General features: G+C 48.4%; 1 protein-coding gene across 1 annotated transcript in view; it reads left to right on the top strand.

The window, feature by feature from the left end:
- Positions 1-15,035, top strand: part of SLIT3 (slit guidance ligand 3) — a 561,455-nt gene extending 546,420 nt beyond the window's left edge. The window contains exons 33-36 of the mRNA XM_081035897.1: positions 6,216-6,370; positions 7,471-7,756; positions 8,670-8,878; positions 10,446-15,035. Coding sequence (XP_080892023.1) covers positions 6,216-6,370; positions 7,471-7,756; positions 8,670-8,878; positions 10,446-10,681 — 886 coding nt within the window. The 3' untranslated portion in view covers positions 10,682-15,035. The remainder of the gene's footprint in view (positions 1-6,215; positions 6,371-7,470; positions 7,757-8,669; positions 8,879-10,445) is intronic.
- The last annotated feature ends 7,381 nt before the right edge of the window (positions 15,036-22,416 follow it).

Raw genomic sequence — 22,416 nt, 5'->3', positions numbered from 1 at the left:
GTCCATTTGATAAAGATTGGGGCAAAAGCAGCCATTGTCAGACTTTTTTCCCCAATAACTAAATCCTTTCTCCAACTGAAACTTATATCGAACTCAAGAACGCTTACACAGAAGCAAGACCTTGCTGGAGGGTGCAGAGCTCCCCTCCACAGACTTCCCCGATGACCCCCAATACACCCCCAACAAACCCTGTTGAAAACCGTTGGTTAAACCAGTGGTTCTCGAAGTGTGGTCCCAGAGCAGTGGCCCCGGGAACTTGTTAGAAACGCCCTTCAGACCCAACCGCCAGGCTGGCTGACGGAAGCTCTGGGGTCAGCAGGGCCATCTGTGTGTTAAGGAGCCCCCAGGTGGTGGTGACGCAGGAGTCTGGGAAGTGCTGGCTCACAAGGGAACCTTCCCGGGGAAGGAGCCACTTGCAGAGGGTCTTAAAGAAAGGGAAGAATTTGTGTGAGCAGGGAGAGCAGCAGTGATAAGCCTAAAGGACCGAGCTGAAGGTCCAAGGTGGGCGGTGGGTGCGGGAGGACCAGCCAGTTAGGACAGCTGAGTACAATAAACACCAGAAGGAGTACATCCCGTGGTCTCAGAGTTTCCTGAAGTCAGGGCTTCCGAACATGGTTCCTGGAACTGCTGGTCATGTGCCAAGTGGAAGGGACAGAGAACCCAGGGCAGGCCTGTGGTGTCAGCCACATCTGGGCTTGAACACGGTATTCAACCTCTTGCCTCAGTTTCCTCCCCTGTGCACCGTGGAGAGTATCAGATATACCTCTGGGCTGTTGTTGACGGTTTTGGTTTGAGAAAGCACTTGGCAAATTGAGCCTGCACATGGGCATGTCAAGGACAGAAGGTGGCGTCCAGGCTTCCGGAGCCACTGGGCTCTGTCCGGAGCTCGGGGACCTCCCCCAGCAGAACTCCGCCCTCCCCACACTCAAGTGAGCTCTGCATGGGGTGGTGAAGGGGTGATGTTGCCCGTAGGACATTGGAACCCTCTGCTGTTGCCTAAATCAGGACGACAGGAATGAAATGGGAACCGGGAGAATTTGGCCTCCTCCAGCCCTTGTGTCAGGGAGTCAGGTTAGGCTTAGCAGGGGCCTTGGGGAGACCCAGCACTCTTTCTCCTACACGTGGGAGGAACCCAGGGAAGGATGCCCGTGCCTAGAGCCCCAGGCCAAGCCTTTAGTGCCCGCTAGCTTACACTCCTCAAGTGCCCAGTATTAAACCATGTTAGAAATGGTTTTGCTTCAGATACTCTTTCCTGAGGCAGCCCTCGTTTGGGACCCGTAGTGCCCTTTTTCACTGATTCGGTAAACATCGCTCAGGTATGTTTTGTGGGCCAGGTCCTGGGCAAGGTGTAGGGGCCACAGAGTTAAAACTGTCCAGGGAACAAGACGGGCATATAAATAAGCAACCATCCCACGGACAAAATAAGACAGGTCTCAGCGAGACACCAGTGCATGCTGTGGGGACATTCCTGCTGGGTGTATCAGAGAGGGCGGTCTGGAAGAGGAGGGAATGTTTAAGCTGAGGTTTGACCTATGGCTGGCACAGGCCCTGGGCAGGGGGAGACCCCGTCAGTTTGCAGAGAAGGAGCTGGGCTTCCTGCAGGGCTGGGAGGGGTTGGGGTTTGTGGAGGGCACAGGCCAGGCTGACCAGCCACTGACAGGGTAAGGAAGCCATCCCAGCCACAGTCACTGTGGTGACCTCTGGCCACCCAGGAAGGCCTCCTCAGCCAGAGCCAGTCTCAGGGCGCCAACTAAAGCTGACCTATCAGGGGAGTTGGCAGCCTGCAGACTTCCGCTCACTGAGGCCCCGATGACCGGCCCCAGAGTGAAAATGAGCAGTCGGCCCAGAGCAGCCAGATTTCATGGCTTCCTTCACACAGGTGCCTGGCTGTAGTCACAGGTGGCAAGGAGGATACCTTCAGGTTCTATTCCAGGCTCCAGGGCAAGTACACAGAAAAGCCACCCCAACCCCTTCCTGCCCCAGGATGGGGAAAGTCTGCACTGATACCAGGCCTCAGACTTGTCAGAGGGGCTTAGGCATGATTTCCTACACGCAAGGCCCACAGTCTAAGATGACAGACGTAAGGAAGTGGGCTGGGGTCCAGTAGGGAGTGGTGGGGACTGTGGTGGCCTAGAGGGTACAGGCCTCGTCCAAAGGGACAGCTGACCTCAGCTCCTGCACATGCTGCCATGTGGGAATGCGGGTTCTCAAGAGAAGCTAGACATTCAGGGTTTCTATGTGAAATACCTCAGTGTTACATGTCGGCCACGTTAAAACACCACGAGATAGCCCTATTTGGCTTGCAGTGCATTCTCCCTGAGTCTTAATTACCGCAGTCCCACCCTTTGCCAAGGTTTTTGTCTCATTTGATCCTCACCACAGGCCCAGACAAGCATCATCACTCCTACTTTATGCTCGAGAACCCTGATGCTCAGATGAGATCTTTGGCCCAAAGGCACACAAGCCAGTGAGTAGGCAGAGCTAGGATTCAAACCCAGGCTCCCACCCAAACCCGCCCTGCCACGTGCTGGGCACAAAGGGGGAGGCTGAGAGAGCAGGGCCCTGCTGTCCTGGTCCAGGAGTGGGGGTTTCTGCGATGCCCACTGAGGTCTCAGGCTGCCTCTCAGAAATCCCAGGAACACTTTTGTTCCTGTGATGCTCTGTCGCCACCTGGTGGTCACAGCTAAGCATCCAGATGTGCGGGCTCCTCCGGCCCAGGGGGTAAGGACGGAGACTCTCAGAGTCCCCTCTCTCCCCTGAAATCCCTGAGTATCTCCCCAGCAAACTAGTTACTGGGCCTGGAACCACAGTAGGATCATTTCTTTTAGCGTTAACAGGTTGTTTTCCTCAGGGTATTTTTCCCCCATTTTTTTCTTTTTTTTTAATTAAAGTTTATTGGGGTGACAATTGTTAGTAAAGTTACATAGATTTCAGGTGTACAATTCTGTATTACATCATCTATAAATCCCATTGTGTGTTCACCACCCAGAGTCAGTTCTCCTTCCGTCACCATATATTTGATCCCCCTTACCCTCATCTCCCTCTTCCCCCATCTCCCCCTTACCCTCTGATAACCGCTGAACTATTGTCTGTGTCTATGAGTTTTTGTTTCTCATTTGTTTGTCTTGTTCTCTTGTTGTTTTTGGTTTATATACCACGTATCAGTGAAATCATAGGGTTCTCTGCTTTTTCTGTCTGACTTATTTCACTTAGCATCATACTCTCAAGATCCATCTATGTTATCACAAATGTTCCTATATCATCTTTCCTTAATGCCGAATAGTATTCCATTGTGTATATATACCACAACTTCTTTATCCATTCATCTATCGAAGGACATTTTGGTTGTTTCCATGTCTTGGCTACCGTAAATAAAGCTGCAATGAACATTGGAGCACACGTGTCTTTATGGATAAATGTTTTCAGATTTTTTGGGGTAGGTACCCAGGAGAGGGATTGCTGGGTCATACGGTAATTCTATTTGTAATTTTTTGAGGAACTTCCACACTGCCTTTCATAGCGGCTGCACCAGTCTGCATTCCCACCAACAGTGTATGAGGGTTCCTTTTTCTCCACAGCCTCTCCAACACTTGTTACTATTTGTCTTGTTGACGATAGCCATTCTGACTGGGGTGAGGTGATATCTCATTGTGGTTTTTATTTGCATTTCTCTGATGATTAGAGATGTTGAGCATTTTTTCATATGTCTATTTGCCATTTGTATGTCTTCTTTGGAGAAATGTCTCTTCAGGTGGTCTGCCCATTTTTCAATTGGGTTGTTTGTTTTTTTGTTGTTGAGTTGCATTAGTTCCTTGTATATTTTGGATATTGGCCCCTTATCGGAGGTACTGTTTGCAAAAATCTTCTCCCATTCAGTTGGTTGCCTCTTTATTCTGTCGATGGTTTCTTTTGCTGTGCAGAAGCTTTTAAGTTTGATATAGTCCCATTCATTTATTTTAGCTTTTACTTCCCTTTGGAGTCAAATTCACAAAATTCTCTTTGAACCCAGGGTCCATAAGTTTAGTATCTATGTTTTCTTCTATGCAGTTTATTCTTTCAGGTCTTATGCTTAGGTCTTCGATCCATTTTTAATTAATTTTGGTACGTGGTGACAGATAGCAGTCCAGTTTCATTCTTTTGCACGTGGCTATCCAATTCTCCTAGCACCATTTATTGAAGAGGCTGTCTTTCCTCCATTGTATGTTTTTAGCTCCTTTGTCAAAAATTATCTGTCCATATTTATGTGGTTTTATTTCTGGGTTCTCAATTCTATTCCATTGGTCTATGTGTCTGTTTTTCTGCCAATTCCATGCTGTTTTGATTATTGTAGCCCTGTAGTACAAGCTAAAGTTGGGGAGTGTGATACCTCCAGTATTGTTCTTTTTTCTTAAGATTGCTTTGGCTATTCGGTGTCTTTTGTGGTTCCAAACAAATCTGATGATTTTTTGTTCTATTTCTTTAAAAAATGCCATTGGGATTTTGATGGGTTGCATTGAATCTGTATATTGCTTTGGGTAATATGGCCATTTTAACTATGTTGATTCATCCAATCCATCAGTACAGAATGTCTTTCCATTTCTTTGTGTCTTCTTCAATTTCTTTTAAAAATGTCTTATAGTTTTCAGCATATAAATCTTTCACATCCTTGGTTAAGTTTATTCCTAGGTATTTTATTCTTTTTGCTGCAATTGCAAAAGGAATTGTTGTTTGTATTTCTTTTTCTGAGATTTCATTGTTAGTATATAGGAAAGCAATGAACTTTTGTACGTTGATTTTGTAGCCGGCAATTTACTGTATTCATTGATTGTTTCTAATAGCTTTTTGGTGGAGTGTTTAGGTTTTCGATACACAGCATCATGTCATCTGCAAAGAGTGACAATTTAACTTCTTCATTCCCAATTTGGATGCCTTTAATTTCTTTCTCTTTCCTGATAGCTCTGGCAAGGACTTCCAACACTATGTTGAAAAGCAGAGGTGACAGTGGACAGTCTTGTCATGTTCCTGAACGTAGAGCAAAGGGTTTCAGTTTTTCACCATTAATTATGAGATTAGCTGAGGGCTTGTCATAGATGGCCTTTGTTATGTTAAGGTATTTTCCTCTATACCCATCAGGGCGGATTCTTGCAGGAGTAAACAGAACTGCTGAAACACACAGGCTCTGAATCTGGTGCCGGAAGAGCTTTGGAACTTCAGAAGCTCTCCGCATCCCCACAGGGACATGACGCCCTATGACCCATCACAAAGCTGGATCCCCCAGTGGACTCTTAGCCACCACCCCACACCGCCACTACCCTGTCTCTAGACCAGACCTTACATTGATAAGTTGGATGTTCGATTTAGAAGAAAGGCTAAGGAAATATGAGCTTTGTGAGTGAGTGATGGTACCCTGACTGTCCTGTTTGACACTGATTCCTAGCACCTAGGACGATGTCCTTTTACCACGTTTCCCCGAAAATAAGACCTAACCGGACAATCAGCTCTAATGCACCTTTTGGAGCAAACAGTAATATAAGACCCGGTCTTATTTTATGTGAACTAAATAGTGGCCGCAGTGATGTGCAGTAGATCAAACATTGTGTCTAAGGATAGAATTGGCTCAACTCTATGGAATGCTAGAAAAGAATGCACAAATGAAAACCAAATGCAATTCCCTAGACTGGAGCTTGTATTGGAAGGGGGAACTGTTATAAAAGACATCATTGGGCCCACTGGAAAATGAGAATACAGATTGATTAGATCCGAGTATGGTGTCAGTGTTACAGTCACGGAAGTTGAGAACCACTGTGCTTAGGTAAGACAATCCCCATCTTAGGGGAGTCACACTGCAGCATCTAGGGAAAAGGGCCACTATGTTTTTGTACCTTACCTTTAAAGAGTTCAGAAAGCTATGTATGTATGTGCAGATGTGTATGTATATACATGCATGTGTGAAGATAGATGATACAAATAGATAGATAGATAGATAGATAGATAGATAGATAGATAGATAGACAGATAGATAGAGTCAGTGATGAAGCAATGGGCTAATAGGAGAATCTATAGCTCTAATAGGTGTTCTCTGTACTGTTTATATTTTTACAACTTATGTAAGTTTGAAGTTATTATATTTGCAAATGAAATGAAACGCAAGTAATATGAATCAAGTGCACGGCCCAGAGCCCAGCTATGGAAAGCACAAAGCAATCCCTTTGGCTCTCCCCTTCTCTCCTGCCCAGCGTGGAGACAGTGAATGATGGGCAGTTTCACAGCGTGGAGCTGGTGATGCTAAACCAGACCCTGAACCTGGTGGTGGATAAAGGAGCCCCCAAGAGCCTGGGAAAACTCCAGAAGCAGCCAGCAGTGGGCATCAACAGCCCCCTCTACCTTGGAGGTAAAGCCCCTCTCCCCTGACATCACACCTGCCCTCTACACTTGGACACCTGCACCCAGACCCCCCTGGCTGGGGCTCCACTGTTCTCATCTAGGCACCATTAGCAAAGCCAATCAGGGAAGGCTTTCTGGAGGAAGTGGCAGCCAAGCTGATCACTAAAGGCTGAATAGTTAGCCAGGGCATGGGAAGGAGAGAGGGCAGGGCTCCTTCTGAGGACTACCAGTGGTTCAGGGAGGATGGTGGGGGGAGGGAGGAGGTGGAGGCAGCGTCCAGGCCCTTCCATCAGCGGGCTTCGGATCATATTCCCTGTGCTCTGCCACCTGCTCAGATACTGGGAGGCTCAGTTGGTGCATTTAGAAGACTGAGATTTAGGTCTTACAATGGCCAGAAAGAGAAGTAGCCCCCAGTCTGCTAGAGCCTGGCCTGAAATGCAGCCCTGGGCTGGTAATTCTCAGGGGGTTATGTGAACCAGAGCTGCTTGTTCCACATGGAGAGTCAAGACTCCCTCCGCCCAAGGAGCCTCCTCTGGAGGGCTGGAATAGCTGAGGAACCTGCCCTTGGTCCGGAGCGGTCCCAGAAGAAGCACAGCTTCTCTCCCACTGAAGCCCCCCAAAGTTCCACTGATCGAAGCTGCCACCCCAAACTCTATCCTGCTTGCTGTGCTCTCCTGTTGCATGTGACACCAGCAGAGGCCGGGTAGGGACAGCAGGGATGTGCTGTACCATCCACTCCTCCACAGGGACACAGGTGCTGGCCCTGCTCCAGCCAGGGTGGCCATGTGGCTGTGGGCGGCCAGATCTTTTTTTTCTAGGGAAGCCTGAAATACGGAATTTTAAGGGATATTTTCTATATTTAAATAATGACAACAAATTCCCAGGTTTTTTTTAAAAGAATCACAGTGCAGGACAAAAGGCACGTGACCTTGTGTGCACAAGGTCCCAGGTCTGGGCGCATTCCCTCGGTTTGAACGGCAGAGGCCCAGGGCTGTGAACGCTTAACCCGGACCTGTAAGGAGCTTCGGGGCGCCGCGGGTGGGTGTGGGCCGAGGGCTGGGTGGGCGGGGCCGGTCCTCAGACCACGCCCTGGCGCCCCTCCCACAGGCATCCCCACCTCCACCGGGCTCTCGGCCTTGCGTCAGGGCGCCGACCGGCCGCTGGGCGGCTTCCACGGCTGCATACACGAGGTGCGCATCAACAACGAGCTGCAGGACTTCAAAGCGCTCCCGCCGCAGGCCCTGGGCGTGTCGCCCGGCTGCAAGTCCTGCAGCGTGTGCAAACACGGCCTGTGCCGCTCGGTGGAGAAGGACAGCGTGGTGTGCGAGTGCCACCCGGGCTGGACTGGCCCGCTGTGCGACCAGGAGGCCCGGGACCCCTGCCTCGGCCACAGGTCAGTGTCCCGAGAGTGGGCTCCCCCCTCAGGCCCCCGCCCCACCTGAGGAAGCTGTTCGGACTGTCGACAGGACCTGATTAGGTGTGACTGCTGGAAAGGCCACGAGATGACCCGTGCAAATAGCATCTCCAGCCAAAGCACTTCCCCTCCTGTGGGTTAGAAAAAGGCGGGCCTTTGAGCAGCCCTGGGGGCATTCATCCTACACGTGGGAGAAGGGGGACTTCAGCCCCCTTCCCAGCCCCTCGCAGGGGTGCCTGTCCCCTGCACCAGCCGTGTGTAACTGCGCACAGCCAAATCACAGGTCATGGCTGACTCATTCGTCGTGCCTCCGACAGGGCCTACTATGTGCCTGGCCTTGTTGGGAGAGACTCAGCATCTTAGCCTAAAGAATCTGAATCAGCCAGATAGCAGCAGAGCCACGACGGGTAATTTGGTGGGCTGACCACGCTGGGACGGGGGACGCTATGAAGGGTTTGAGTTTCCTGAGTAGCTCTCCAGAGTATGTGTGTAACTATTACGAGTTGGCCGGCAGTGAACCCGAGCTCTTTGTGTCATCCCAGGAGAGACCATGCTGCAGGGTAATTATAATGGCGTCTCAGTCCCTCCACTGCACGGGAGATGTGGGGAACAGCATTTGTAGGTGGTGGGGATGGTGCGAAGCACTTTGTGCACTGCCTGGCATTCGCAAGTGGCAGCTGCTCGTGGTGATGGTAATAGTTGTGTTATTATTAAGATGGTAGAGCAGTTAAAATGCTTGGAGAACACTTAGATTCTCCCGAGCAGTGACGTTGGATGATGCTAGGCCACTGGGTTGGCGGAGGGCAGCCCACGGGATGGAGACGGTCCCCCAGCTCTGGGTCCCCTGCGGGGGAGGCCTCCAGAAGCACTGACACCCCTTCTCTGCCAACAGCTGCAACCACGGGAAATGTGTGGCAACTGGCACCTCATACATGTGCAAGTGTGCAGAGGGCTACGGAGGGGCTTTGTGTGACCACAAGAATGACTCTGCCAACGCCTGCTCTGCCTTCAAGTGTCACCACGGGCAGTGCCACATCTCAGATCGAGGGGAGCCCTATTGCCTGTGTCAGCCCAGCTTTAGTGGAGAGCACTGCGAACAAGGTGGGTGTACAGGGAGCCACTCGGAGGCCGTGTGATCCCTGCCCCCCTTACCTGGGGACCCTTCACACCTAATCCGCACACGAGCCCCAGACAGTGTCGCCCTCTAACCAGCCCTGCCGGCTCCCCTGTGAGCTCACTGGAGATGCAGACTCCCAGGCGCCGGACCCTTTAAGTCGAAAAGTACACGGGAACCGGAAGTCTTCCTCCTGCCACCACGTTCCCGGGCAGGACGCCCATCACTAAAGGATGCTTTGCATTTCATACCTAGTTGAAATACTATCCTTAACCAAATTGTCATTTTAAACACTTTCATTCTGTGTTTTGAAATAATTTCCAGTTTGCCAGAACCACACACACGGCTATTCCCTGCCCATATACATAGGCTCCTCCTGAACCTTGTAACAATCTCATACGTAATGTACAACAGTTGTATCAAGCTTTAAAATGCATGAAGCTCTTTCTCATCCACAGTCCCCCTGAGGCCCAGGGGTGACCAGTGAGTGGTCGGAGGCCGTGTGGCACGTCCTGGCTCTGAGTCCATTCCTCTCCTCTCCTCCCCGGAGCCATGCTCCAGACGCTCTCCCAATGCAGTGAGGAGAGTGGAGGGTGGAGATAAGAGCTGGGCCAGAGTCCAACCAGAAGGTCCCCTTCCCGTCCCCCCAGTTATTTCTAAGACTCGTGGAAAAGCCATCCCCGCCCTCTCTGGCTCACTGACTCCTGTTCCTCATTCGGATCTAACCCCAGCGTCACTTCCCAGAAACGTACCTTGGCCCCATCAGGCGCCTTTGCTGCGTGCTCTAGTATGAGCAGGGTCCTTCATTGCATCCATCCGTTTAGCATTACGAACATAGTCATCCGGGTGGTCGCTTAGGGCGTGGTGCTGATACCACCAAGGTTGCTGCTTGGATCCCTGCATGGGCCACTGTGAGCTGCGCCCTACTTAAAGAAAAAGAAAACACAGCCATTCACATCATCGTATCATTCGTGTCGAGATTCTCCACCTCGGACACAGGCTTCTGACAGTGGGGACCGGGGCTCCTGCAGTCACCCACGCTTGCAATCAGGCTCGGCTTTGCCAGACCTCCTGGTTTGCAGAGAAGCCAGAAATCCCAATTATTAGGTGAAAGAGATATCCTAGGCTGGTTTTGCTTTTTAACAATTGGGTTTTTAAGCATTTGAGGCACAAAGTTTGGCGACAAGATTTAGCCCATGGTCCCATATTTGCTACATAAAGTCAGGTCTTTTAAGTTCCTTGAAGGAAGTGACCACGCCTGGTAGGTGGGTATGTGGATGGAGGGAAGCTAGGTATTGGGTGGGTAGATGGGTGCGTGAGTGGGTGCGAGGATGAGTGGGGGAGATTGACTGGGGGGGGTGAGTATGTGCAAGACTGGGGTGGGCAGATGAGTAGTGGGGAGAGGGATGGCTGAGAGAATGAAGAAGTACGTGTGGTCATGAGAACAGCCTTCCCAGGCCCTGCCCCGGACCCTGCCCCGCGGCCACCACCACCACCACCAGCACCAGCACCTTGGCCGCCGTGGCCCTGACTTTCCCCTGCTGCCCTCCGCAGAGAATCCGTGCCTGGGCGAGGTCGTCCGGGAGGCGATCCGCCGCCAGAAAGGTTATGCGTCCTGTGCCACAGCCGCCAAAGTGCCCGTGATGGAATGCCGGGGGGGCTGCGGGCCCCAGTGCTGCCAGCCCACCCGCAGCAAGCGGCGGAAATACGTCTTCCAGTGCACAGACGGCTCCTCGTTCGTGGAAGAGGTGGAGAGACACTTCGAGTGCGGCTGCCGCGCCTGCTCCTAAGCCGCCCGCCGGCCTGGCCTCTCGGACTCCAGCGTGGTGGCAGGGGACAGCCACGTGGGACCCCCTCGGGATTCCGAGTCAAGCGGTGGAAGCTGGAGAGGAAAAGAAGAGAATATTAAGTATATTGTAAAATAAACAAAAAAATAGAACTTATTTTTATTATGGAAAGTGACTATTTTCATCTTTTATTATATAAATATATCACACCATCTGAGTATATGTACCATATAGTGAGTTATTTTTACTGAGTTTTTGTTTTGTGTATTTGTCGTGTTTTTATAAACAGCTTTTAAAAATTTTAAGAAAAAAAGTAATAAAAATGTTTTAAAAGGATAAGAATAAAGAAGTGATAGCCAGTCTGAGGAAGAAAAGAGTCTTTACGTTTATGAAACGCTATCATGTCAGCAGAAACCAACGCCTGCTTATGAGCTCAGGAAAAGGAATAAGAGGAAGAGAGGGAAGGAAAAACTTTTCTTTGTTTCTTCTTATTTTTAGTAACTTTTTTTTCTTCCCTAAGAAGTTTTTAAATCCTGGTTGTTGGTGTCCAGGATGCCCAGTTTTTCCAGGAAAAGCTGCTGGGCGCTGGCCTGTGCTGTGACCTCAAAAAAACCGCTGCCTCTGTCTATCCCAGACCTCTGCAGGGACAGACACCTGCAGGCCCTTCTTCTCCCTCCCAACTGGCCCTGGGTTCCATGACAAAACTATCTGCGCTCACACACAGGCTTAATCGGAGGCTGTGCTGCCGAGTTTTAGAATAGCTGCTCTTTTCCTGCCCCGCCCCGGACACCACAGTTCTCCTGGGGAAGCAAGAGGGGTCGTGCTGTGTCCTTCGGCCCCAGCCACTGGCCCTTCCTCTGACGGTTCTGACCCACTCTCCTTCCTCTGGCCAGTGTCACGCTGGACTGTGACGCCAGGGCTGCTGGGGTGAGAAGGCCGGGAGCCAAGCCGACCCACAGCCCTGGTAGAAGTCTGATTCTGGAAAGTTCTTGGAGGCTCTTGCTATGGGACAGATAGGCCTTAACCTGTTCTTCCAGGCTAGTGTCATAATGACAGACCGCTTGCCCATCTGGCCATTTTCCAATGCATGTTGGCACTGCCCTTTATTTTATTTGTGTAACTGCTGCCCCTGGGAAGGGAAAAACAGCATAGCCCTGTTTCACAGATAAGGAAACTGAGGCCTCTCTTCACCTCTGTAACTTGCCTTAAGCCTCACATCTACTAAATGGAAGAGCCAGGCCTGGTGCCCAGACTCAAACTCTAGATTCTGTCTCCAGAATGGTGTAAACATGGGAAATTCGGGCAGTTTATATTCATCAGGGGAGCCCACCAAAAATGAAAGTGGATGTTTTTCCCTATTTTTCCTGCTATCGGTCTGTCTTGTTCTGCCTCCCTAGTAGCCAGAAAGATTCTAGACAAAGGGTCACATGTATCAGGGAATGTGAGCAAAGGCAGCCCTAACTCCACTTCAAGAACTGCCAGCCCTCCTGAAGGGGACCTGCCCTTTCCCCGCTCAGGCTCAGCTGCTCGCACCAACTCCCTGTTTCCAGTCGCCCACCTCTCCTTCCCCCAGTGGCAGGGAAGAGACCTTCCAGCACTGAGGGTCCACAGAGGAGCCCAGTGATTGTGAGGACCAGTGGTTACCCCAAGGCTCCAAGGATCCAGAGGGAGGAAGAAAAGAAAAAGGAAGGTGGAGGAGTATAAGGCAAGTGGCAGATAGGGAGGGAGAAAGGGGGGACGAGGGGAATAAAGAGAAGGAGGGAGGGAAGGACAAGATGGAGCAATTTACTTAACAACACACAATATACATGACGTTCCAGGTACGTCCTGAACCTCGTTTCAAATGTTAACAGCTAGACTTACTTAGTATTTACTACGTTATACATCAGATACCATTCTAATTTTTGTTCCACTTAATTCTCAGAACAACTCTGTAGTAAAGACCGTACTAACCTATTTTACAGTTGGGTAAATTGAGGCATGGAGAAGTTACGGAACTTACACAAGAGCAGATGTCTAATTGTTGAGCTAGGATTTGGGCCCAGATTATCTGACTTCAGAACTCATTCCTCGTGGGAAGGAAACATGTCCTAACCTTCAAGGATCCTACCGTCCAGGGCAGAAACAATCGTGGGAAAGGACAGTTGCTTTATTATATGAGTTTACTAATGGGAGTATAAACCAGGAAAGTGGCTGACCACAGTACAGAATTTCCAACCCTGGGTCTTCAAGAATGAATAGGAGTTTGCCAGGAGATGAGAAAAGAAGTTGAACTTTCCAGGGGATGGCCTATTAAAAAGCAGCAAAGTATGAAAAGGCTTAGTGATATGTTTGGAGAGCAGTCACAGGTCTGGGGTGGCAGGAGTGCGGCATGCACACTGTAGAGAGAAGGGGGTGAACGTGAAGGCAGGGATTCGACCGCAAAGAGCCATGCGGGGCAGGCTAGGTCATGAGCCCAGCAGGGTGTGGAGTGGGGGAATAGCAAGACAAGCTCTGCTTTAGAAAGAGAACCGGTGGCAAAGTAGAGAAAGGCCTGGAAGAGGAGACAGGGCTCTGCCACACAAAATGACTTTGGGGACTCCCGGTTGTTGTGGCTTGACAATGCTGATTTCCAGCTGGGTCACAACAATCTCTGGGTTAGCTCAGAAGTCCTGCCCTGCAAGAGGTGTCCTGGGAGCTGCCCAACACCTCTCCCACCCCCATGCTCCGCCACCCACCCCGCCCAGGCAGGTGGAGCTGAGCCTTATTCCACCACCAGCACTCCTCAATAGCCTCTGCCCACCTGGCCCACAGCCCACTCAGCCTGCCACCTTGACAGCCCCACCCAGGGTCGCTGGCTTTCTGGAAGGACTTGCCAGGCTGCAGCTTTCCCTCTGCCTCCTCAAAGTATTCAAGCCCTCTCTCTGCCATTCACCCCCTGGGCCTGACCCCGAGCCCAGCCACCGTCCACCAAGGCAGCCAAAAGGACCAGGTTCCTCCCCCTCGTGTGGTTTGTGGGTGGTTGTGAGCCTTCCCTCAGTTTTGGAAGCCCTGACTTTACGAAGGGCCAAATGCAAGACCATTAAAAAAATGCTCCCTAAAATGAAGTTTCTCCAACAAACGGAGATTAAAATTCTTTTACTTGAGCAGCAAAATTCTAGAAACAACGTCCCACGGGGTGGGAAGAGTTCGGTTAGGTAATTTTCATGTTTAATGGGTCAGTATTTGTGTGGGAAACATGCACATGTTCAGAAAAGGGAGCCTGGGCTCGGTTTCCCCCTGAACAGGATTCAGGGAAAGGGGGAGGGAGGGTCCTTTTCTGACTCAACAAAGGGACCCTCAAATGTCTGATGAGATGATGTATTTAAAAGCTCTTGTAAAGTGTAAACTAAAAACCTTACATGTAAGATGCTGTTGTTATTATTACTGTTGTTGTTGCTGTTATTGACATGCCCAAAAGTCCTTTGTAGAAGACGGCTTTGCCTTCCTAATGTCAGAGGAAAGAACCCAAGTCTAACACTTCAGAAAGATGGCAAACAGGAAGACAAGGAAAGGGGCAAGGAACGGATCTCCCAGGGCCAGAGAAAGAGGAGAAAATCACCCAGCATGACCCTTGGGAACCCAGGAATGCCTAAGATGGGGGTTGAGCTAACCTTGCCCTTCATCACACACAAATCTATCACCAGATGAACCCTAAGGCCAAGCAGTCACCCACTGCCTTTGCTGAGAGCAGGAGCCCGTAGTGTAAATGGACCTGCCCCTGAAAGACTCAGTGTCCCAGATTTCAGAGCTGAAGCAACTGAGGGGGGCCCTTGTAAGTGGCAAAACTGAGAATCACAGACCAAGGTCATCCAGCAAATCACCAGAAGCAGGAATAGATCCCAGTGTCTAGTCTACCCAGTCCACAGTTCCTTCCACAGTGGGCACCCAGGTGGCGTGAAGCCTGAGATAGACCTTCCAACACCTGCTAGGTGGCCAGGAAAGTATCCCGCGCCTTCCTCCACAGCCATCTCCCAGTGCACTCAGATGGCTGGGAAGCTGGGGCACTGTCTGGTTTGGCGGCACTTATCCATGTTTTCCGCTCTGGGTTAAACAATGCCAAAGGACACATTTGGGGAAAGTTGAGAGATGTCAGCTAGCCAGGACCAGCAAAGACGGAATTGAGCATTTGGCAAAGCTTATTTCTCTAACTCCACAATAGGTTCTAAGAAGAAAAATATTAAGATGTTTTTAAAAACAATGTTATAGTGCCACTTCCCTAGTATGGGATAAATAATGTGCATTTTTTTTTCAACAGACTGTAATATTCTGATGTCATTAAAATAAATGGATGAGTTGCAGGAGAGCTCTCAGATGCTCTTGTGAATACCATAAGCTCAGCCCTGCTCTGTGGTGTGTTTTCTTTTTATTCCTGACCTTCACACTCTCTGGGGAAAAGATTACTGCATTTACAGAGTTTGGGCAAGTCTGGTGTAGAGTTGGGGGTGGGGGGGGGGGCAAATGGATTTTTGGACCATGAAGTGGGAAAACTGGCTGGCTTCCAGAGCTCCCCAGAGACATGGGAGAGAAGATCCAACACACGGCGTAGAGTCTGCAGGGCGTGTGGTTTGCATGGGCACAGACTGGGTGCCAAGGGTCACAGAGGAGGAAGTCACTCCAGTTCCGAGGAGGCGAATGCTATGTAAAACGTGAAGGAAGATTCCTCCTGGGAACTTCAGTGCCTAATTAAATTCCCTCCTTTATTCACTCCTTCCATCAGCATTTTTTGAACACCTACTACATGTCAGGTACGGGTGTATGCATTGAGACCCCCAGGATGATCAAGACGAAGTCCCTGTTCCCCAAGAGTTTACCCTCTGAGAGTCAATCAGCAAATAAACAAAGCCCCACATCAGGCACCTCCAACTTTTAAGTCCTGCACCTGAGAGACAAGCTCCCAAAACATCTAGCTTTGAAAACCACCAGGGCTCACGTCCACGAGCCCCTCAAAGTTGTGGTGAATTGAGAAATAGTTCTCAAAGGGATCGTACAACTGGACTCACCAACCCCAAGGCCCAGCACAGACACAGCCAACTGGAAAGCGACCAGTCTTTCTGTGTAAGAGCCCTATTTGCTTATCTTAAAGCACCAGCCAGAGGGGCAGGCATCTAATTTAACACACGTCTAGGAGCCTATTAAAATACTCTCCATAGACAAAGGTCAGCGGGTGCCATCTTGGCACTCTCCCTCTGTTGTGCTTCAGATCGCCAGTATTTCCTGGAAGGGAGCTTGTGCACACATCTGGTGTCCTGAGTTTTGTGGCTGCCACCCTGGACACCCCTGGATCACTTGGCTCTGGTGACCAGCGGGGCTTGTGTTCATGGGTTCAGTGACACAGAAGCAAAATAGGAAACACTTCTTCCCTGGCTATCACCCATGGCTCAGCACACAGGGCGCAGACAGAAACACCTGTCTCCTAGTCTTCCCCTGAAAGAGATGTATTTGCATACTTTAAAAGCTATTGTGGGCTGGCCCAGTGGCTCAGGTGGTTGGAGTGCTATGCTCCTAATACCCAGGTCACTTGTTCGATTCCCACATGGGCCAGTGAGCTGTACCCTCTACAGCTAAGATTGTGAACAACAGCTCTCCCTGGAGCTGGGCTGCCGTGAGCAGCCAGAGCTTGGCGTGTGCTGCGACGGGCTGCTGTGGGCTACTGTGTGCCAGCCAGTGTGAGTGGCCAGCAGCCAGAGTGCGCTGCCATGAGTGGCCGGCAGCCAGCATGAGCGGCCGGCCAGTAGCCAGTATGAGTGGCCGGCAACCAGTGTGAGCAGCAGGCAGCTGGCGAGAGTTGCCATGAGCCGCTGTGAGCAGCCGACAGACGACTGGCAACCGACTGCCTCAGCTGGGGGGAGCGCAAGGCTCATAATACCAGCATGGGCCGGGGAGCTGTGTCCTACACAACTAGACTGACAAACAACGGCTTGAATGGGGGGATTAGGGAGGGGACAGGCAAAAAAAACGGGGCAAAAAAGCTACTGCCTGAGAGTCTGGCTTCCAATCAGTTGACTGAGAGCCACACTTTTAAGACACAAAGTGTCTTAGCACTCCCTCAACTACTGGGATTTACTAAGAGTAGTGCTCTCTTGCAGGGTTGTTGTGAGGATTAAGTGAAATAGTGTTTGTAAAGCACTTGTCAGACACTAGGCATTAAATGATGGTAGTCTGTTGTATGTGAGGTGTGTGACTAGTACCACCTTCAGGTGGATACATGCTATAGTTGAGCTGAAGAATTATCATATAGACTATCAGCAGCACACACATTATGAATCAAATGTCAGTCAGAACTTCACAGTCATGAGCCTTAGAATTTGCAAACAAGGAGTCCACAGACAGATTGGTCTATAAGTATGGTTTCATTGGCTTGCACAGTATTTTTTTAAACTGTGACAATATTTAAAATTGTGGAGAAACCACTTTTTTTTTAATTAAGTGGTAGGTTGCTTGGACAAAGGTTTGAGGGACAACCAAGAGCTAGGGTAAGGGTAAATGATAAAGTTTATCTTCTACACGAGACCACTGTTTGAATACTGGGAGACGTGGCTGCTTTACCTAATTGTAGAAACCAACACAGAGAGTCAAAAAAAAAAAAGAAGAAGAAGAAATAAAGGAATATATTCTAAATGAAAGATCAAGCTAAAACCGCATTTAAAAAAAAGAAACCTTAATCAAATTGTGAATATGTGATTTATGTAATAGAATTCAAAATAATAGCCATAAACATGCTCACCAAGCTCAGGAGAACAATGTATAAGCAAAGTAAGAATTTCAATAAAGACACAGAAAATAGAAAAAAGTACCAAATAGAAATAACAGAGCTAAAGAATATAATAATAATAACTGCGTTGAAAAATACAAGAGAAGGGTTCAACAACAGACTAGATGGGTGGAAGAAAGAATCCGTGAACTCAAATACAAGGCAGTGACACCCACCCAATAAGAGCAGCAAAAAGAAAACAATGAAAAATAATGAATACAGACAGCTAAGAGAAATTCTGGGACAGAATCAAGTGGGCCGACACACACATTATAGGGGCCTCAGAGAGAAAAAGGAAAAAAGAGGCAGAAAACTTACTTGAAGATATAATGGCTAAAAACTGTCTTAACCTTCAAAAGGACACAGACATTCGGATCCAGGAAGCCCAGAGATTTAAAAAAGATGAGCATACAGAGATCCCACATCAAGACACATTGTAAAGTGTCAAAAGTTAAAGACACGGGGATCATCTTAAAGCAGAAAGAAAAAAAACGTGTTACATACAAAGTTACCCCCATAAGACTATTGGATTTTTCAGCAGAATCTTTGCAGACCACAGTGAGTGGCACAATACATGCAAAGTGCTAAAAGAAAAATCCCAACCAAGAATGTTCTACCAGCAAAGTTGTCCTTACGAACTGAAGGAGAGATGATTTCCAGACACGCAAAAGCTAAAGGAATTCATCACCACTAAACTGGCTTTACAAGAAATGTTACAGGGAAGCCAGTTAGTTCCATTGGTTAGAGCACAGTACTCTTACAACAAGGTTGCTGGTTCAATCCCCATACCGGCCTCTGTGAGCTGCGCCCTACACAAATAGATTGAAACAACGACTTGACTTGGAGCTGATGGGTCCTGGAAAAATACACTGTTCCCCAGTATTCCCCCAAAAAAATTAAAAACAAAAACATAAAACATGCAGGAGGTACTAAAAATGTAGAGATTTTGAATGTTTTTGAACTTAAGTTGTCAACATAAAATAAACTGTTATAAATATGAGTTGTCTTATGTAAGCCTCATGGTAACCACAAAGCAAAAACCTATAGTAGACCCAGAAATCTAAGCATAATACTACAGAAAATCATCAAATCACAAAGAGAAGACATAAAGAAATTACAAAACAGACAGAAAACTATTAACAAAATAGCAAAAAATACATTCATATAATTACTTTAAATGTAAATGGACCACATTCACTCATCAAAAGACAAAGTGGCTAAATGAATTGGAAAAAAAAATTACAAGATCCACCTATATGCTGCCTATAAGAGACTCATTCAGATCTAAAGACACACACAGACTGAAAGTGCAGGGGTGGAAAAAAATATTCCAAGGCAAGTAAAGAAAACTGGGGTAGCTACACTGATACCAGAAAAATTAGACCTTAAGATAGAGACTGTCACAAGAGACAAAGAAGGTCATTATATAATGACAAAAGGTAAATCCAACAAGAAGATAAACCATTTGTAAATATTTCTGCACCCAACAAAGCAGCATCTAAGTATATAAAGTAAATATTAACAGACCTAGAGAGAGATAGACAGCAATACACTAATTAGTAGGGAACTTTAATGCCCCACTTTCATCAATGGATAGATCCCTGGGAGAGAAAATAAGAAAATATTGGCCTCCAATGACACATTACCCCAAATGCACATAACACACTGTAAAGACATAGATGTGAAGAAAACAAACTCCATCTCTGTATCCTGGATTTCATTTCATTTTTTAGTTTCATGCTGTGACCTTCGACCAACTTTACTGTCCTTCACAAGCATATCAAAGCTTCCTAGTTGATGATTATTATCTGTGTTCTGCAAAATGTAGCCATAAATATTTTTGGTGGCAACAGCCAGAAGGATATGACAACTGAGATAAATATCAAACTGGTAAGAGTATCAATTATAAGCAATCATCCGTCACAAGAGCACCAGTAGGTATGGTCTGTGATGCCACTGCGTTCTTTGTCCCTCTGTCTTGTCAGTCGTTAGTACCTGAGTTTTACTACTAAGAAAGGACTGTAACAGGGATCTAGTAACGGAATAATTTGCACAAAACTGCTGGGCCATCTGTCCACGCCCGCCCAGCCTGCCTGTAAGTAAACTACCCTATAATACATTCTGTAATATTCTATGGAGCGCTCTGCTTTATCTTTCCAACTGAACATACCTAACTCTTGGTGGGATTGTAAACTGGTACAGCCACCATAAAACAACTATACGGAGGTTCCTCAAAGTATTAAAACTACGATCCAGCAATTACACTTCTTGGACTATTTCCAAAGGACATGAACGCACTGTGTCAAAAGAGACCTTCCCTTCCATGTTTCTCACAGCATCATTCCCAATAGCCCAGGCAGGGAAACAACCTAAGTGTCCACTGATGGGTGAATAGGTACAGAAAATGTGGCATAAATGTATATATAAATATTTTTTAGCCTTCAAAAAGAAGGAAATCTTACCATTTTTGACAATATAGATGGACCTTGAGGGCATGATGCTAAGTGAAATTAGTCAGACAGAGAAATACAAATACCATATTGTCCCGACCGGCAGGACAATGCAACGTGGGACGAGGGGAAGAAACCTGTTGAGGATGAAAAAAAGGGGAGACAGGAGACGCGAAGAATGGAGGCAAGACAGGGATCTGATCAAGCCTCAAAATTTTATTACGATGGCGGGTTATATATATAGCTATGTCAGATGGGGGTGGGATATGCTATGTCATAGGGTGGCGAGGTACTTGTCGCGGGCTGATAGGCTAGGACAGGGCGATGCCATATGAAGTACAAGGAAATGGGCAGGCTCTGGGTTTGGCGCGCGCGGGCTCTGGGTTTGGCGCGCGCGGGCTCTGGGTTTGGCGCGCGCGGGCTTTGGGTTTGGCGCGCGCGGGCTCTGGGTTTTGTGACCAGGAAGTTCTGCCTAGGCAAGGCCTGGGGATTTCTATGGCTTCCGACATCTCCTCCCTTTTTGTTTGTTTTAAGGAGGTGGGCCTTGACCGAGTGAGGGAACAGAGGCCTGGTTCCTCCAACGAGCAGAGCTCGTTATTGGATGGTTTTGGGTATCTTTTGTGGAGGAGAGGTAGAGATTTTTTGATACCAACCTCTATGCAAACCAGGTATGTTCTCAGGAAAGTTAAAGGGAGCCGACCGTTGTGAGTCGAGCCCTTTCCTTGCAAATGCTTTGCTTTGCACTCACCTCGGTGCCCATACCCCTCCCCAACTCGTGGGGGGAGTAGACATACCCTTAGTATTATGCCGTCCCCGTGGGGAGGAAGCCAAGATAGCCTTCTTCGAGGCCGTCCCCTGTTGCTAGCCGCTGATAATGGATTTGGATTGGTTTGGCCAAAACGGCATCGATTTGGTTTTTAATGAGGTCAGTAATGCGCCTAAAAGCCCATGGCCCGAAGGCTATTAAGAGAAGGATGCATAGGAGGGGGCCAAGGGTGGGGAGCAGGTAGGGGAGAAGTCCGTTGAGACCCGTCCAGAGTGGGTTTTCGAAGAGTTCTTTGCGTCTTTTTACTAGGTCCTCTTGTAGTTTTTTGATCTTGTCTCGGACGATCCCAGACTTGTTAGCATAGAAGCAGCAGCGTTCCTGTAAAGCTAAGCAGATACCTCCCTGTTCTGCAGTGAGAAGATCTAGGCCTCGACGGTTTTGTAAGACTACTTCAGCTAAAGAGTCAATCTGATCTTGGAGATCATTGATGGTCCCAGAAAGTGTTTGGACATCATCTATCAGCTGGCGTGATAGTTTATTGTAGGACTGGACTGCAACACCTACTCCCGCGGTACCCGAGGCTATTCCAGCAGTAATTCCTAGCCCTACGAGTAAGGGAATGGCTGTAATAGCACGCTTGTGGCGCCCGGTGGCAAATTCTAGGCTGGGGAGAGGGACAGGTGTGTCTCCTGGGATAATAGAGATATCAGGGAGGAGACTAGCTGAGACACAAAGTCCAGTCCAGTTGGTGGGTAACGTGGTGTAAGCGAGGCTGTTCCCACATATGAAAACTTGTCCAGGGCTAGAACACAAGGTTCCGTTAACTTGAATGATGTCAGAACAGTTAGTAAAAGTGACAAACCCTAGATCTACATCAAAAGTGTTGTTTTGAAATCGTCCCTGATAGCAGGGGGAGGTATTAAATCCTACAGGTTGAACTCTAAGAGGAAGGGAGAGACGGGAACAGTTAGAGATTTGTGTGTTTACTGTGATATTGGAGGGGATTGCAGTAGGTATGGGAGTTCCCATAGTCATGCAAAGCCAGCAGTCCTGGGCAAGAGAAGGGTTGGAATGATTTAAGGCCCAGAAGGTGGATTCGAGAATGTTGTTGGTTTGTGTGTCTAAATCCATATCCCGGGATTTTGGGAGAGCCAAGGGGTGGTAAGTTAAAGGGGGGAATAGGTGGTGGAGTATTTTTTGAATGTGCTCAGTGACAAGAGTCTCTTTTAATATGTCATTTGGCCCTCCGCCATCTGAAATGTGGACAGGCATTTTAGTTGGCCAACAGACTTTATTTCCAATTGTACCACTGCAGCCCGCCTGACTATATTTGTTATTGTCAGAGAGGGAGGTGGAGTCCCAATCGCCTCCGAATGTGGCGGACCTACGTCTCAATAACATGGCTGTGAGATAAGTTTGGTTGTCTGAGCCAGTACAAATTTGGGTGGTTGTGTAGCAGGAAGAATGCATTTGATCAAAATAGCTGCATTCGCTGGGGCAGGGCGGTGGTAGTCCTGCAATGGGGGGAATAATGCGGGGCTTATTGGTACAGGTCCATTGTGTTTCATCTATTCCTAGTCCGAAATTGGGCAATCTCGACTAAAGTGTCCAGGTTGTTTACAGGAGAAACATAATCTAGATTGTTGATTAGGAGGCTTGTTTGAGGCAAAGTCTCGGAGGGCGGCTCCGATAGCGAGTCCCAAGGTATGGGAGGCTCCAACCCCTGAGCATAGTTTAATGTAGTCAGCAA

Source organism: Rhinolophus hipposideros (genome assembly GCF_964194185.1).
Source record: "Rhinolophus hipposideros genome assembly, chromosome: 23".
NCBI lineage: Eukaryota > Metazoa > Chordata > Mammalia > Chiroptera > Rhinolophidae > Rhinolophus > Rhinolophus hipposideros.
Note: the sequence above shows the minus strand (reverse complement) of the source record. Positions and strands in the feature narration are given on the sequence as shown.